The following is a 17,761-nucleotide window of genomic DNA, read 5'->3' as shown; positions in this document are numbered from 1 at the left end:
TTTCAGTACCACGGAAATTTTGAGCATTCTTTTATTTCAATAATTTCCTTCAATCTACAATAATCAGAATCTTAAAAAAAAAAACAACAACAAAATATCTGCAAGAGGAGTTACACTTCAGAAAATGTTTCAGAAAACAGACAGCACCTTAAAGAGCAAAAGTCCATTTCCTATGTGAAATGTGTATAGGGTCGTATTAGTTGTAGTAGTAGTATCACTTTACACATTTCAGAGACAGAAATTCAGCTTCCAAACAAATGAAACTAACATTTTTTTTAAAACAAGCTACATGCACTCTGGTTCAAGTGGCACTCTGAAATTCCTCCATGCACAAATGACATCATCTCGACACTTCTACTCTCTCTTTCTCACACAAACACAAATGCACACACACACACACACACTCTCAAATGCACAAATACAACCAATTGGTCCTCACACCTCCACCCTTCCATCTTAATCAGTCTCTCATTGCGTCACACATACTCAAATCACTGAGATTTCTAGTTACGTACAGATATCGTCAATTATCTTTTCTATGTACAATGAATGTACAGCAAACTTAGTAATGAGAAAACAAAACATGCATATTATCAACCACATCAACCCAGGCAAGGTGACTGAGCATAGCAAATCAATCACATCAATTTCCATGGCTAAAACGCTTCTCCGATGATCTCCAGCAAAGTGGGACGACACGCCAACCAGCGACAACTACACATCTGTTACAACATCAGTAACGGATTGGGGTTTCTATCAATATGAAAGTTCTTAGTCTCACATTGATCATCTCCAACTGCAATCTTTACTCGCCGTAACTTCTTCTGTCTCCGTTATAGTGAGGTTACAGTTTACCAAAAAAGGAGTTTTTAAAAAAATTGAAAGTGTCGTAAATCTTCCTATTCGAAATTAATTTTTGAGGTGATAATAAAAGGTCTGCTAAAAACAAATCATCAGCAAGTTGTTCAAATGTAGTAAGCCCAGAGAACTAAATTTTTCAGATCAGGAGAGAAAAAAACAAAAACAAAACTGTTTCATTGTTGTACCGTCATTATGAACCTTTTATTCTTGCTTTTTTTTTTTTTCAACATTTAGAATTTAAATGTAGACAAACTATTTCTGAGCACATGCAACAGATACCAGAGAGTAAGAAACTGCAATAGAAAATGTTTTAATATATTTTGGGCTTGTTACATCTGAACAGCTCGCTGACGAAATGTTATCTCACCCTTGAGCTAACAACGAAACCCAAGCATCTCATCAGCTGTATATTATTGCATCCATCCGTCTCCTCAAAAGCTATATCACTAGATTATTATATATATACGTATCATCTACTACCATAAACTTGATTACAGCAGCTACATTGACAGCTACATCGACAGTGAGGGAAATGCAAAAGCCAGAAACAAAAAAATATTTATATATATCTTGAAATCTTTATGTACAAACTTCGTACTCTTGACGGGTTTTGCCCCCCGGTGTGACACCAAAGACCACACTGCTCGAGTTCTCAATATAGCTTTTGCAACTACAGGGGATTAAAAAAAAAGCGTTAAACAAGTGTTGTCAAAATGCCTTCTTAAACTTTTATGTACAAAACCAAGTAACAAAGACGTGAAAGGAAAAAAATAATAAAATGAGCCACAAATGAACAGCAATAAGTTGTATCATCACCCCACAGACATATTTTGATTTATGAACACGGACGAGAAAAAACAACCCCAAATGCAGAGATAATCCAAAGAGCGGGTCCACCCAGGCAAAAACACGTTGTTGCACAAGCTTTTTCTTCGTCTCTGAGAGTGACAACTTCTATTCCATCATGATGCCAGAGAAGCAGAGGAGACAACAGACAGCAAAGGGCAGGGGAATTAATTCAAAAAAATGTTTTTTTAAATTGTAATATACCACTAAGACAAGCCGCTTCAAAGATAAGGACTAAAAAGAAAAGGGGACTTCGAGCTGTCCCTCCATCTGTTATGTAAAACATTGCCAATTACGCTATGCTCACATTTTTTGTTGCAAGTTGTGAATATATAACACCCTCATAGACACAATGTAATGTTTAGAACGAGAGATGACTCGACCCCTCAGCCTGTCAGGGCCAATCTGAGCTGTGTGGGGGATGCGTGCAATGCAGTTTGTAACCTAACGGGCCGCAGTGGCGAGCTTAAGCCATTGGAGATTCAGGAACAAAGAACTGGCTACAAGCATTCCCTGAACAGTTTTCGGACCCCATGGAAATACACGCATGGAGACTCTAAATTTTGGGATCATTTTATTGTCTAATACATCTTATATCAAGAATTTTTCTGAAGTTGGGCAAAATGTTGACAATTTCAAGAATCGCAATTTCTGGATTTATCCCGGAAATTCAGCACCTCTGATTTCAAGACAAAGGAGGAGCAGAAAGAGGAAGACTTCTTTCCTTCCAACATAACCGGTATAAGGTGTAACAAGGAGATCTCCGGTTGCTATTGGCTTGTAGTCACTGTGACAGATAATGGTTGTATTTCACCAAGAACAGAATGTTACGAGACGTACGTAAGATGGAAGGACGAAGAAGTGGCAGACCACTCACATCAAGACTTCTTTCTAGCCATTGGTCGGCAGGCAGAATATCATTAGCTTATGACACGGATAATGATGAGGCGGACAGTGACCGTTTGTCTGTTTGCCCAGTTCACCTATCTTCTTTCAATGAAAAAAATCAGTCCCTTCTGCGGCACGGAGAAAAGACAAGAACGACAGATAGGAGAGGGGACTGACTGGCTGACGCACAGTAAAAAATACAGAGAATTACAAAGTAGATAGACAGATATGACTGGGGTATGGAGGCCCGGGGGGGTGGGGAGTAAACAACATCAGGTAACATTTTTCACTTTCATCAACTCTTCAAGTGCGAATACAAAACTGTACGCCGCATCGGAAAATAATAACACGTCTGAATAATGAATATTATGGCTTTGAAGATGCTCGAAGATGATGAACATATCATGTTTTTCCACACACATATTTATTGAAACCCGTGACGAGGCAGCTGGATGAATGGAAGAGGGGTGTGGAGTGGGTGAGTGCTATGATAACATGAAAAAAAAAAGTAGTTTCTTCCACAAAGTAACAATTACTTTAAGCAGCAAGTCAAGAAGAACATTAACACTGACAGTGAACTACATTTATATCACAAAAATCGCTGGTAATTTTTCAAAGATGACACTGAATAATAAAATTTTAAATATGACCAAAATAAAACGAAACAAAACAAATGATGTAATAAGTGGAAAGTGATTCGCCCATCCTGCCCTAATAATATGATGCTGTTCAGCTGTCAGCATCAGCTCGTCTAAGATAGGGGGGGGGGGGGGGGGGGGGGGGTTTGCAAAGTATGATCTATTATCTAAATTCTTCCCTGTTTGACATTGTGAGAGGGGAAGCATACACAGGACTGTATCCCTTCAACCAACCTGAAGCATGGTATAAAAGTATGGATACCGTTTCATCCGGAGGGAAATGTTAATCTCAGTGAACATCCTGTTGACAATTCATAGCACTCGAGAGCAAATGTAAACTTCCCATAAAGGCAATCAAACAGTTGCATAACTTAGCACAAACGGCCGCCACTTGTCTTTCGAGAGAAGCAGAACCACATGACAAGAGTTTGCCTTCAATAGCAGCATGACTTCCCCGACACTGCTCATCATAACACAGAGAGGGGACGGTTGACTCGTAGAAGAAATGCAAGTACCACAACAGCACTGATTAAGGTAATTTACAAACTCAGTAACCTTTTGATAGCGCACAACAGAGATGGGAGACCATCTCAGATAGGGACGTGCAGAAGTCAATTTTTATTTCCAGCCAGCTTAATTGTTTCCCAAGAAAAACAAGAATAGCACCTCAGACAGAATGAAAGGTCTGAAGAAGAACAAACACTAACCCTGAAAGGGATTTTACGCCCAACAGAAAAACACTGATCATCTGTAAGCTGTCAGGGTTCCGGTTTATAAATGTAATCTTATTAGATATTTTCTGTGGTCGTCTTCGAGACAAAAATTAAGTCTCCAGTATGTCCGTCTGTTCCACCTTATTTCAAACCAAAAAGCTCAGAGGGCGAGGGGGAAAAAATGACGCAACGGGAATGTGAATCGTGATCTACACCAGCAACCTAAAAATTCAGAATCAAAGTTATTGTAACTTCACGAGTAAGGGGGGAAGAGGATGTGGGAAGAAAGAGGAAAAAAAAAAGAAAGCAAAAACGAAGGAAAGACAGATCATCATCATCATCAGTCACAAAACACTACAACAATTAGGAGAGGCATGAGAGACACAGAAGGAGGAGCATCATTGTCGTTTGGTCTGCTAGAGTCGTCTGTCCATCGGAGCACACCAGCGTTTCTTTGTGTGTGTGTGTGTGTGTGTGTGTGTGTGTTTATATGCGTGTGGTGGTTGTTGCGCTATGTCGTCATCAGAGAGTATGTCGACATCAGAAAGGTGATGCATTATCATCGTCGCGTCATCATCGAAGTAGGAGCTGTATGTATAACGCATCATCTTTCTTTCTTCCTTCGCTTTTCAAGGACTCGAGTCATCTCAGCAGCTTAACGTATGTCGCTGCTTTCACCGACGACACGCTTAGCGACACTCCCACACTTTGACGGACTGGTCCACACTTCCTGTGATCACGAACGGAGAATTTCTATGCATATCTGAAAGCGAAAAAAGAAAACATAGGTCGCCATAGTTTTAGTATCAGTTTACGGCACTTGAAACACAAATAGATTATACAAGTGCTGAACATTAAACAGTAACATAGAAAAGAAGGAAAGATACGGATGGTCAGTGTCTGAACTCGCCAACCACCCACATACAAGTTGTCTGAAAGGAATGACTGTAAAAAGTTCCTGGGATCGTCACTAATAAACACAATTAGAAAGAGACAAAAGCAGTTCCTATGATGACTGAACCCATTGAGGAATAATTCAAAATAATACAAAAATATAACTCAGCTGTTTTTTTCCCTGTTGTCGTCATATCTTTCCCCACAACACAAAAATCACACCCAGCAAAACCAGGGACTCAGGTTACTACCCTCTCAGCCCTCGCAGTACCCTGAACTGCTTTCGTGTATGTTGTGGCCTTTCGCATTTTGGCAGACGATCTAAAAGTAGTATGCATGATACAGCTTTGTCTGAGCGGTCGACACATTAAGGAAGTAAATTGCAAAGTAGGCTACTTATTCCCTCCTTTCAGATCTTGACTTCCTTGATATGTTCCAAAGGAACATGGTCAATAGATTATGAATCAAGGAAGATGACTGGGTGTATCATACTGTTTTATAGGTGTGATAGGGATTTTTCTAACAGAAGGGAATTTTTTTTAATTTTTAATTTTTGTGGCGGCTTAACAGCTGACTCTTCTCCAATTTCCAACCACCAAGGGACTTTTCACATGTGCATCGTGCACACAGGCCCTCCCAAGACTTTTGTGTCTTGATATGTACATATGTATTCAATGACTAATTGAGGTGAGGAAATGAGGGTGCCTGAACTGTCTTGGGATTACATTTGCTCAGTGCACCCCCCAGCTATAAAAGTATGAAATATAATAATAATAATAAATAATAATAGATAGCATTTGTATAGCGCATATCCCCGCTCAGCAGCAGGCTCTATGCGCTTTACACTATATTATTACCCCAGCAGACCATAGAACACTCCGAAACATTCTCAGCTTCCAGAAGCATACAGTGCAAGCAGCCGATTAAGCGCTCAAACACTAACAAACTGACAAGATCTTTCGCTGTCTATAGCCGGGTACCCATTCCCACCTGGGTGAAGTGAGGAAAATTCGTGTAAAGTGCCTTTCCCAAGGACACAACGTCGTGCCCTTGACGGGATTCGAACCCACGACCTTACGGTTGCGAGTCCGAGAGCCTAACCACTAGGCCATATATATATGTACGCCTGAGTAATCCTCTATATTAATTGTATGTGACACTTACCAACAGAGGTGAAGAAATGCAGGTGTGCCTGAAGTGTTTTATCATTGCATTTGTTCCGTGTACCCCAGCCATCACCCTACCACAATATGCCGAAGGCCTAGGAAGTTGTCTCACTAATAAGGCAATCCCCAATCGGATGCGGGAACAACTTCACCACAGCCATAAAGGTATGAAACATACACATACGTCTATATAATCCTCTATACTTATATATTTCAAGTAAGACTCACCAATAGAGGTGACGAAATGCGGATGTGCCTGAAGTGTCTTGTGATTGCGTTTGTTCTGCGTGTCCCACACACGGATCGTCTTGTCGTCCGACGCAGACAGAATGTACTTGCCACCGGGATGGAAGACCACTCCACGTATCCAGTTGTCATGGCCAGACTGCAGGGGTAATAATAATAATAATGAATGATATCAAGAATAATAACAACAATAGACAATAAAAATAATCAGATGATCTAATGACAATAATAACAATAAAAATTATAATAATAGTTGATCTACAAATGCCTGACCAATGCATCTGCAGAGGAATCTATTTCTTAAAGAGAAATACAGACATAAGAATTAAGACTACTTGTGGTTTCTGTTGTGGCCAATGAAATCCATTCCAACGGTAGATTCTGCAACGTTATAATATAAAAGCTTCATTTCCACTTGCAGATGTGTACTGACGAGAAGAAGAGCAAACCAGCACCCTGTCAACCACATGTGGAAAAGTAAAGGAAGAAAAAAACGAAAAGAAGAAATACTACCACTCTTAACAGTGACAACTATGATTTTACCACCAATAACTGTAAGAACAATAAGAGGCAGACATGAACCCCCCACCCAATGACTGGCCAGCGGCTGCCTGTACCACACTCCCAATATAGTTAATATACCGTGGACTTACCAGGGTAAAGAGACAAAGTCCTACACTAACATCCCACATCTTCATGGTTTTGTCACGAGATCCTGACAGCAAGAACGGACCGGACCTCTTGGCATTCTTGCTCTGATGAAAGAAAAGTAAAACACAGATGAAATTCTGATCTGGACCTCGTCTGTTTACGTGAGTAAAGAAAGACACATCAACAAAGTAACACTCATGTAGTACCAGACCTGCCACTCAATGAAATCGAAAAATCAGGATTTGGTGAAAAAAATCGTGATAAACGACAAACCACCAAAGTGACTGCCAAGCTTACTAAAAAATTTCCTAGGGTATCAATAAATACCTATGTATACGTTGTGTGTGTGTGTGTGTGTGTGTGTGTGTGTGTGTGTGTGTGTGTGTGTGTGTGTGTGCATGCATGCCTGCCTGCGTGAGTGTGTGTGTTATCATCACTTTTTAAAATCTTGAATTATCACGTCAAGCACTCATAGTACAAGTGTCTAAACTTCCCAACTTCTCTCCCCCCCCCCCCAAGTCCCGAAAGACACTTCAACTTCAACCAGTGTGCATGAACTTCAGTTGATCTCGTCAATGGACGATCCCTGACACACGCGCAACTCACATGCCAAAGTCATGTCATGTGATGCGATTGCTCGATTGAAATGATGACTGGCCTGACTCACCACAGCTCAAACAAAGCTTGTTTTGAAAGTAACAGCAGTACTACGAATAATCATTCAATGTCGCAATTGAACAGTTACCAGGCCATCATAGGGGAATTCTGAGGGGAAAAAAAAACTAAAGTAGATCTTGAGAAGGCCCCAAGTCGGAATGCCAGATCGATACTACTTCTATTATAGTTAAAATAAGATGTGCGAGCAAAGATCCAACATAACTTGGGGCAAGTCAACAACTAAATCCGGCATCATTATTTCAGAATATAGTGCTCAGCGCTCCTGACGACATAAGGTTTATTAATGGGTGCTTCCCGTGACAGAGAAGAAGGCAGTGTAAATTTTAGAAAAATCCGGCGCGATGGATGGAACCAAAAAATCAGGATATATGTGATCCAAATTGAGAAAATCGGGATGCTTGAGATTTGGGGCAAAAAACAGGGATATCCTGATTAAATCAGGATGAGTGGCAGGTCTGTGTAGTAAACACCCAGATACAATGGCATCCCCCCCCCCCCAAACACACACACCCAAAACAAAACCCAACAACAATATGAAAACAAAACCAAAACCTAATAACAACAAAAGACTAAAACCAAAATCCAATAACAACAAAAACGAAACCAAGGACAACAAGAACAACTAAAAAAGAACCAACCAAACAAACAAAAAATCTACAAAAAATCCAACATCAACTAAACCAAACCGAACAACAGCAAAAATCCACCAACACTGATCAGTGAGATCCACCCACCTCTGTGCCTGCCGCCTCATTGATGGCCGGCTGCGCAGACTCGGGTGCCCAGGCTATACACTCCACCACGTGCTCGTGTTCTCGCAGCTCGGCCTTGCACTCTTTGGTGGCCGTCACCCACACACGGACAGTCTGTGGGAGAATAGGCCGTATACCATAGTATGTAAATTACACCTTCATCAATACAATTTAGGCAGCGAGAATTGAAAGTATTGGGTGCACATGTCGTTAAAAACATCACGCCAGCTTCACCATGAAAAAGATTTACTCTTCATCAATGCAATTCAGTTAGACCACACGGGGGGGGGGGGGGGGGGGGGGGGTAAACAGTAACATTGTATTAAATGTTAAAGAATTACATTGACAATGACAATGACAATCTTTATTCATCTCGCAGAGAGAAATTCGTTTTGGTCGTTTACAATGGCAGTGGATGTTACAAAGGTTAGGTGCACTCAAGCATACGCACAACAAGACAGGGCATTAGTAAATACATGTCTCATGTGTTGACACAATCTGCTCCATAAAACATTCTCTCTCTCTCTCTCTGTTTCATTTATAGCACTGTGTGTTCAATGACCTCACTGCATTTGATACGAATGAATTTCTTTATGTCTGTTCCTACTTTTTGGAAATATATTGTTTACTGCGGGTTGATAATTGAAATAATGATGTCAGTGTGAGGCTATGATCACTTAACATTACATCCTCCTTTTTTAGAACGTGTGTTTTGTACAGGTATTCAAAATTACTTAGGGTCTCTACCAACTGTTCTTGATGCTTTTCTAATCAACTTGTTCATTTTTATGATGTGCTGTCTTCCCAAATTGCTACCACTATGCCTTCCTTCATCATTACAATTTAGACTACGTGCATACAGTGTGTGTGGACAAACAGCATATACAAATGATGTACTACTCCTCTTTCAGCTCTATTTAGACCACATGCTAACGGTCTGTGTAAACAAACAGATCATCATTTGTAACGACTTGTATCTTCTATTCTTCATGCCTTCATCAACACGATTTAGATCACATGCTAACTGTTTTCGTTGCTGTTGTTTGTTTGTTTTTTAGAAGAGGATTTTACAGCGCTCGCAACTGCATCAGCACAAGGTCTGCTTCGAGTATCAAGGCACCCTGGAAATAGTGGGTCACAAGAGTGTGACACATACAAAAGAAGTAGAGGAAAATGACAATAGAAAGGATTAGGAAAGAAAAAGCAGCGGTTCCCTGTTGTAGATCAGGCAGTTATGAGCGTGACATGATGAATCAGCCCATTTACAATTCTACTGTGCTTGAACGAGAAATGTCCCCCCTTTGGGAATGGCCTAAAGACACTACTACAGTCAGTGGCACTGCCCCGAGGGGTGTCTATGTGAACAAACAAATCCTCATTTGTAATGACTTCTGTGCTTCATGCCTCCATCAACACAATTTAGATCACAGGCACACAGCTCATGGGGAGCAACATTATTGTAAATGATGTGCACATATTGCACCTTCATCAACACAATTTCAACTACTGACCTGGTCACTGCAGTAACTGGCCATTATAGAATCAAAGCGTGAGCGTATTTTTTTTTGTGTATGTGTGTGTGTGTGTGTGTGTGTGTGTGTGTGTGTGTGCGCGTGCGTGCGTGCATGTATGCCTGTACGCATATTTGCATCTTCCTGAGTACGTCCAACAGACCTGGTCATTGGAACAGCAGGCCAGTAAAGAATCAAAGAGTGCGCATGTTTAAGTGTGCATTTACGCGCTTGTATGCATGCATTTGTGTGTGTGTGTGTGTGTGTGTAAGTGCCCACGTATGCTCAACTGACCTGGTCATTGGAGCAGCTGGCCAGTAAGGACCCGTCCTGGTACACCTTGACCATCCTCACCCACTCGCGGTGGCCGGTGTAAGTCTTCACACAGTAGCTGCACACAAAAGAAGACAAAATTTTTGCTTTGCAAAAACAGTTTTAAATGTTTTATGCTCCCAACAGGTGGAAGGAGGACACCACCAAATGTCCTACTTCTTTTCTTTCCCTTTGTCTTTTCAATCTAAATGAACAAAACTTTTAGTTGTTCAAGCTGTTTTAGGTCCCTAAAGGGTGATTGGATGGCGCCACTGGTAAAGTCTTAACTTCTATTCTTCCCCTGTTATTTCTGACTATCTGTCTCACTTTTTTTTAAAGCACTAAATGACTATTAAAATTTACTCAAACAAACAAAACCCTCCCACAAACAAAATTTGGATCACAAAGTAGGGCGTACACTGGCTCAACTCTGCTATCAAAGCAAATCTGGGCAATATGGTGATTCCTCTCAACACCAGATGGAGCTATTCTTTACGACAAGTGGCTAGACCAATTTCATGACAAAATGTATATAAAACTATTCAACTGCTTACCCTGTAGAGACTTCCCACATTTTTATAGTTTTGTCTCGAGAAGACGACACCACGAAATCTCCAGACGGCATGAAAGTCACACTTGACACGTTGTGATCATGACCTGTGGGTGGGCAGAGGGTTTTTTAAAAAAAGAACAAAAATAGTTGATTTAGGCTCATCATCATAATATTCATGAGGTGTCATCACACATTTTTACAGTTTCAAGGTGAGAAGATAAAAGGCTTTTAGCAGCAACCACATACATAATGTCTGAGGGAGCACCCAAGGGGGAAGAAGACATGGTACTATAGGACATTACCAGCTATATGGTTCATAGTGTTTCAGGGGTGGGTGGGAGGGTAGAAAGATCTGATACATAATAAGAACACCAGTAATCACAGACATAACAAATTTTTATTTTTACTTTTATTTTTATTCACAGGGCATTTAATAATTACTTTGCAAATTTAACTTAATGGGAAGATTTATCTTAAAAGAAAACCCTGCCAAAATTAAGTTTTAGTTTTAGTATAAGTTTTACAAAGCTCGCAACTGCATAAGGTCATATGAGCGCCAGAAGATTAGAGGTGTTACAAGAGAGTAACACACATAAAAAAAGAAGGGGAGATAAGGCCGATAGATGTTTGATAGGAAAGAAGGAGCAAACCACACCACAGCAAAACGAACACTAAAAACACTCTAAATCAAATTGTTCTGAGATCAGGAATCACTTACCATACATAGTCTTCATGCATTCATAACCATTGAAGTCCCACAGTTTTATGGTCATATCAGCTGAACACGAAACTGCGAACAAATACAAATTAATAAGTCAGCAATACTTTCATACTTTAAAACTTTATTCAATTAAACTCTGTCATTATCACATGCCTTGAACGCAAAAAAGAGACAAATTGCTATTAACCACCTCTCCATTTTTCTCGAAGGATATATTGCACACAGCTTAGATTACTGAATCAAACCACTTTTTTAAGTTAGAATAGGCAGCATTTCCCTCCGAAACTGACTTTGAAAACAGAATACGAGGCCGACAAGAAACTATATGAAAATGTCAAAATGGTGATCCCAGGGGTGTGAAAAAGGTGTCCAGACACTCACCAAGATATTTGCCAGAATTGTCGAAAGCAACATCTTGGACAGAGTCTGTGTGACCTTTCAGGGTTCTCTCGTAGTCTCCAGTCTCGTAATCCCACACCTGTGGCACAAACATACATGAGAGAATAGAATGGGGTTGTTTTTTAATTTTTTAATAATTTTTTTTTGGGGGGGGGGGGGGGGGGAGCTGTGTCAAGAGCGAAGCATTATGACCAAAGTTTATTTGAAATTACTGTTTTCTTGTCGGGGGGGGTTGGTGTTAATTTGTTTGAATAAAGAAAAGCACACCGACACAATACCAGTCATCTAACTAACACAGGAAAAAGCAAGACAAGACAGACAGATGGGAACAATCATGGGAAAAGAACAGTAGCTGGGCATACCAGTGATTCCCTCCAAACACCCACATTGAACATTTAGTTAGGGTTCAATTTAGTTGAGTAAAGAGAAGCACATTTATACAATGACTGTCATTAGGTGCACAGGAAAAGTAAAGCAGAGAGATATAGATATTTGGAGAGAGAGAGAGAGAGAAAGAGAGAGAGAGAGAGAGAGAGAGAGGGGGGGGGGGGGGAAAGAAGAAAAAAAGAAAAAAGAAACAGCACCAATGATAAAGAAGAAAGAACAAATGACTCCACAATACAAGGAAACTTGAATGATGTATTTTGTTTTTAAGATGTCTTACATTTTTAAAGCAATAAAATAAATGGTCAACCCCACCCCCCACAGGAAACCATAACACTGAAGACAGGGTGAAACATCATGACGCATGTAAGGGGACCAGTCTACAACGCTCAGGGGCTTTCTTTGACAACTACAACTACAACAACAACAACAAGTCTCACTTTGATAGTGGCGTCCTCACTACAGGACACCATAACGCTGAAGACTGGGTGAAACACGACGCGCGTGATGGGACTGCGGTGGCCGGTCAGGCTGTATCTCTCCGGTGGTCGCGGGATCCACTCGCCCGGGGAGCGACGGTCGCGGGTCGGGGCGCCGCTGTTTACCTCCTCCTCTGCCTCTGACAGCTTTGTCTCCAGGTCCATGACCTACGGAACAAAAACAGAAGGTAAACATTTTACGCCTTGATCAACACAATTTAGATCATTTATTAGGCAGGCTGATAACCTCAGTTTTAGGACCTGGGGAGAGTAGCAAGTTTTAGGCTTCCATTGAAACAATTTAGATCACTAACGTTGAAGACTGTTTAGTCCTTCCCCTGCCTCCACCTGGAGAAAAAAATTGCCAAGTGTATTTCATTTTGTTTTAGTAATAGTTTTATGGCACTTGCAACACAGGTCATGAAAGTGCCAAAGATTAGAGGTGTTACAAAAAAGTAATTAACACAAAAAAGAAGGAGGGGAGATAAGGACGATATGTATGTTTCATAGGAAAGAAGAAGCAAACCACACCATAGCACCTGCCAACCATCCATAGCTTATTACTCTAAGCCTCAATCAACATATAATTTAGATCACTTCTGAGGTAGGCTATTATTCCCCTGCCTCTGATAGCTTTGTCTCCACGCCTATGACCTAGAAAAGAAAGCGATACAGCTGAGGGGAAAGTCCATAGACACAAAGCAGGTCATGTTTATAGTAAAAATCAGCCTGAAAAAGGGCTGGGTTTTGAAGCAATTGACTGACTGAGTAGATGTTTTGCGACACTATCGACACAGTTTATTTTGAAGCGAAGAAGGTCATAATCATAGTAAGACTGGAAGAGAAGTGGAAAATGAAGACTATAACAGAATGTCCATCAACTACACTCGAAATACACTTGTCCCCCCATCCCCCACTCCAACCTTCAAAACTGCAGTGGCTTCACCCCAAGCTTTCTTCTTCATCAAATATGTAAGATCAAACTCAATCAATGACAAACAACACCCATTCTTCATCAGGTACATTACATCAAACTCAGTTAACTTTTAAAATCTATGATAAATTCCTGTTTAGGATATATATATGCATCTGAAGTGAAAAGTTGTACTAGAGTCAGTTTTGATTTTTCTCTTCATATTGACATTCTTTTACTTAGAATTTAAAACTATGTATATCTACATAGTATTTTTAACATTTAACCATTCCTGTAACGACACAGAACACTTCCCACAGGGACATTGAAGTATTACCCTATCTTATCCTGATAATGACAAACACCAAGTCCTGTTCTTCATCACGTACATGCACACATCACACTCACTCAATGACGAATACTACCAAAGACGACAAGGGAAGACAAATGACCACCACCAACACTGTGACCCCTGCCAGGTGTGACCCTTCTATCACTATTATTGATGAGAATGTCCTTCTGAGCATTTTTGCAGTCAGTTCATTATTTCTTACTTACAGCCAATAATGAATAATTTAATGCATTTTTTCACTCAGGTCAGTACTTCTTAAACAAATCTGATGACAAGTCATATAATATTCTTTTCAATCAGTTCAATATTTTTAATGTACAATAGATAAGTCATTTTATAATTTTTTTTAAACCAAATTCACGATTGCGCAGGTGAAGTTCTTAGAAACTGCAATGATTTGTGATAACACAAAAGCAGTAGTTTAGTTTTGGTAGAGGTTTTACGACGCTCGCAACTACATTAAATCATATGAGCGCCAGAAGATTAAAGGTGTCACAAGAGAGTAACAAACATAAAAAAGAAGGGGCGATAAGGACAATAGATGTTTGATAGGAAAAAAGAAGCAAACCACACCGGGGCACCCGCCAACCACCCACAAAGCAGTAAAGAACCCTCCATTAGTCTTTCTAAAAACAGCTCAGAAAGCACCTGAATTCTTCTTCATACATACATCTTATTGTTCAAACATTGTCCAAACCACAGGAGAGTGATGAAAAACTATCATTCAAAAACACACGGACAATCAGAGCTTGACTATATTCAGTTTTAGTAAGAGCTTTATGGCACTTGCAACACAATTCAGGTTACAAGTGCTAAATATTAAAGGTGTTTGTAGAGAGTTAAGAGTAATACATTAAAAAGAGAAGGCGGAGAGAAAATGAGAATAGATGTTTGATAAGAAAAAAGGAGCGAACCAAAGCAAAGTGCCCACCAAACACCCACAGCTTATCTTCACCCAGCCAAATATCAGAAACTCACCTTTTTCTGTAGTCTGATCACTGAGGTCCATCTTTTTTCTAAGAGGCCACTGAATTTCTTTTCTATTTCTTGTGGCTGTGGAGGAATTGAAAAAATAATTTATTCTTTCTTTGTCTGAATAAATTAAAGCGCTTCAACACAACAGAGGTAACATTGCTAGAAAAGAGCAAGACAGACAAACGGACGGAAACAGCAGAAGAAAAGAATAGAAATAGCACCTACAATTAATAAACATTAATAAACAATATCAACATCATCTGACAAGATATAACGTCAAACGGACAGATAAAAGAACAAACAAAAGTGTCCTGAAAGAACTTGATACATAGCACAGATTGCTTTTTAAGATAAACAGAAGGAAACCCAAATACCTTGGCAAACAGAAACGTCAAAACAGACATGTTGACAATTATATGACATTAGCTTCGGGGCAAAGTAGAGATGCAGAGAAAATTAATAAGGGAAGAAGACCCTCTACGTCATACATTAAAAACATAAAATCTGACAGTGGTCTGCAACTTAATGATTAAGAGAGACACTGGGGAAAATGGAGGCCGGTTGTGGCAAAGAGTAGAGCAAAGAGTGGGGCAAAAATGGACCAACCATGACCATGGTGACAGATGAAAAGTAGGCCATAAAATATTTTTTTAAATAATCATGATTTTTCAACCCTCTTTTATTCTTTCAATAGTGTGTGTGTGTGTGTGTGTGTGTGTGTGTGTGTGTGTGTGTGTGTGTGTGTGTGTGTGTGTATGTGTGTGTGTATGTGTGTGTGTGCGTGTATGTGTTCAACAAATTCAAGCAATTCAAAGCAGTCATGTCAACAATAAGTAAGAGACAAAACCTCCATTGACTTATGGGCTCCATTCTCATTAATCATTCGCAAAGCCAGTCTAGAAAGTTCATGATTTTTCTTCACCAACAGCAAGTCAGTTCGAAGCAATACAAGGAAACTGAGAAAATAAATTTTCTGACAAAAATAGGAATTCTGTACTCAGACACTCAAAAAGTATTAAATATATTTTTAATATACTGTTTGGCAGTGATGCAGTCATAGCAACCAGTGGACAATGAATTTCCTTACCATTCCAGCCTCTTTCTGAAAGTGTTCCAGAGCACTGTTGAATCCATTGGACAGCAAATAGTCTGCTATAGCCTTGTTTCTATGAGGACCAAAAACAAAAAAAACAGAACAAAAATTTAGTCCTGCTGTGACAAAAAAGCAAAAATAATTCAGTGAAGTAATGACAAAAAAGCAAAAATAATTCAGTGAAGTAATGACGAAAAGAAACAAACTTCAGACTGTGGGTAGTCTTTAAAAAATATAAATATAAAAAACACAGCCAAAAGTAAATGCCACAATCCGAAGCAAGAAGGACAAGTAGTCCATTCTGTCTATAATTAGCACTTATTTTGTTCAAGTTTAAAAGTGAAAGACATAATTTCCTAGTTTCTAACCGCCTTTGTTTTCCCTGGCAAAAAGTAAATGGCAATCAAAAGAAAGAATGACAATAAGTACTAATAAAAAGTTCTTCATTCAAGTCTCATAGTTAAGGATGTAATTTTGTACATATATTATACTTTATCATTTGTCTTTCCTCTCCCAACGGCCCCTCAAGGACAGAAAAAAGAGTCCAAGGCCACAAGCGGGGGCTAAAGTCAATAAAATCTCCTTATCCCACTAGCATATGATTTTACGGTATTCTATGGGTTTAATGACCCCATTAACACGGTATGGTCATCGAAGAAGGAGGGGAGGGAGAGAGGGTAAAGGGGGTCAGGGAGGGAAGAGACGATAGAGACAAGAAGAGATGGAGAAAAGGAGTGGGGAGGGAAGAAGTGAAAATGAGGAACGAGGAAAGGGGAGGGGAAGGGACGGGATAGAAAGAGAGATAGAGGGAGAGAGAAGAAGAAGAAGAAAAAGAGGGAGGAGGAGAGACGGGGATAGGATAGAAGTCCAATTTTAACAGTCATCTCCGAGTCGACCCAGTCAAGATAGTGGAGACTCTTGACAAACTCAAAAGGACAAAGCCATATTTTTTTTTTTATCCTGTGATTCAAACAACAGCCATCTGCACGGTCTAAAGTAGTAAATGCACTTGCAACACAAAAAAAACAAGCCACAAATAAGTGCCAAAAAATAGAGGCGCTTCCAGAGAAAAACGTAATACAAAGAGAAAAAAAAACTGGAGGACAAATAAGGACAATAGACCTTTGGAAAGAAAGAAAGAAAGAAAGAAAGAAAGAAAGAAAGAAAGAAAGAGCAAATCAGAGCAACCGCCAACCATCACCCCCTAAAGAGCGATAAAAAGTAAAATAAACACAATACAGGGAAAGAAAGAAGTATACCAGCAATGTCCTCCAAGGACCATCTTAAAAACAAAGTTGTAGTGAATCCTTTGTTAACAAAACAAAAACAACTTCGAACAACCCACCCGCACAACAACTATCTACATCATCTAGGTCAACAAACTACGATCTTGGTCCACGCCACAGAGATATCATATTACGCTAAAGAGCTGATTAAAAGGGGAAGAAATTCCCCAGGTAAGACTAGTAAGAGCAAAAGATCTCCATCAATAATCAACCTTCACAGTGCTGTGTACGAAGTGTTCTACAAACCACGAAAGTTAGTGGCGCTAGTGGTTGGTGGTGGTTTTGGAGAGTGAAGGAAGAGGAGGGGAAGAAGGAATGAGAAGAGAAAGAAAGAGAGGGAGAGGGGGGAGGAGGGGAGAGACAGAGACGGGAGAGAGTAAAAGAGAGAAGGGAGAGAGAGAGAAAGAAAGAAAGAAAGAGACAGAGAGAGAGAGAGAGAGAGAGAGAGAG

The 17,761-nt window shown here is 39.9% G+C and overlaps 1 protein-coding gene across 1 annotated transcript in view; it reads right to left on the bottom strand.

The window, feature by feature from the left end:
- LOC101862836 (lissencephaly-1 homolog) overlaps positions 1–17,761 on the bottom strand; it is a 67,801-nt gene continuing 50,040 nt past the window's right edge. Inside the window, exons 3-13 of the mRNA XM_005109570.3 lie at positions 16,020–16,098; positions 14,936–15,010; positions 12,654–12,860; positions 11,812–11,908; positions 11,428–11,499; positions 10,711–10,813; positions 10,139–10,235; positions 8,316–8,447; positions 6,906–7,007; positions 6,235–6,391; positions 1–4,709 (exon numbers count right to left, since the gene is read on the bottom strand). Of these exons, the coding sequence (XP_005109627.1) occupies positions 4,636–4,709; positions 6,235–6,391; positions 6,906–7,007; positions 8,316–8,447; positions 10,139–10,235; positions 10,711–10,813; positions 11,428–11,499; positions 11,812–11,908; positions 12,654–12,860; positions 14,936–15,010; positions 16,020–16,098 (1,195 nt within the window). The 3' untranslated portion in view covers positions 1–4,635. The remainder of the gene's footprint in view (positions 4,710–6,234; positions 6,392–6,905; positions 7,008–8,315; positions 8,448–10,138; positions 10,236–10,710; positions 10,814–11,427; positions 11,500–11,811; positions 11,909–12,653; positions 12,861–14,935; positions 15,011–16,019; positions 16,099–17,761) is intronic.

Source organism: Aplysia californica, unplaced genomic scaffold, assembly GCF_000002075.1.
Source record: "Aplysia californica isolate F4 #8 unplaced genomic scaffold, AplCal3.0 scaffold00792, whole genome shotgun sequence".
Classification (NCBI taxonomy): domain Eukaryota; kingdom Metazoa; phylum Mollusca; class Gastropoda; order Aplysiida; family Aplysiidae; genus Aplysia; species Aplysia californica.
Note: the sequence above shows the minus strand (reverse complement) of the source record. Positions and strands in the feature narration are given on the sequence as shown.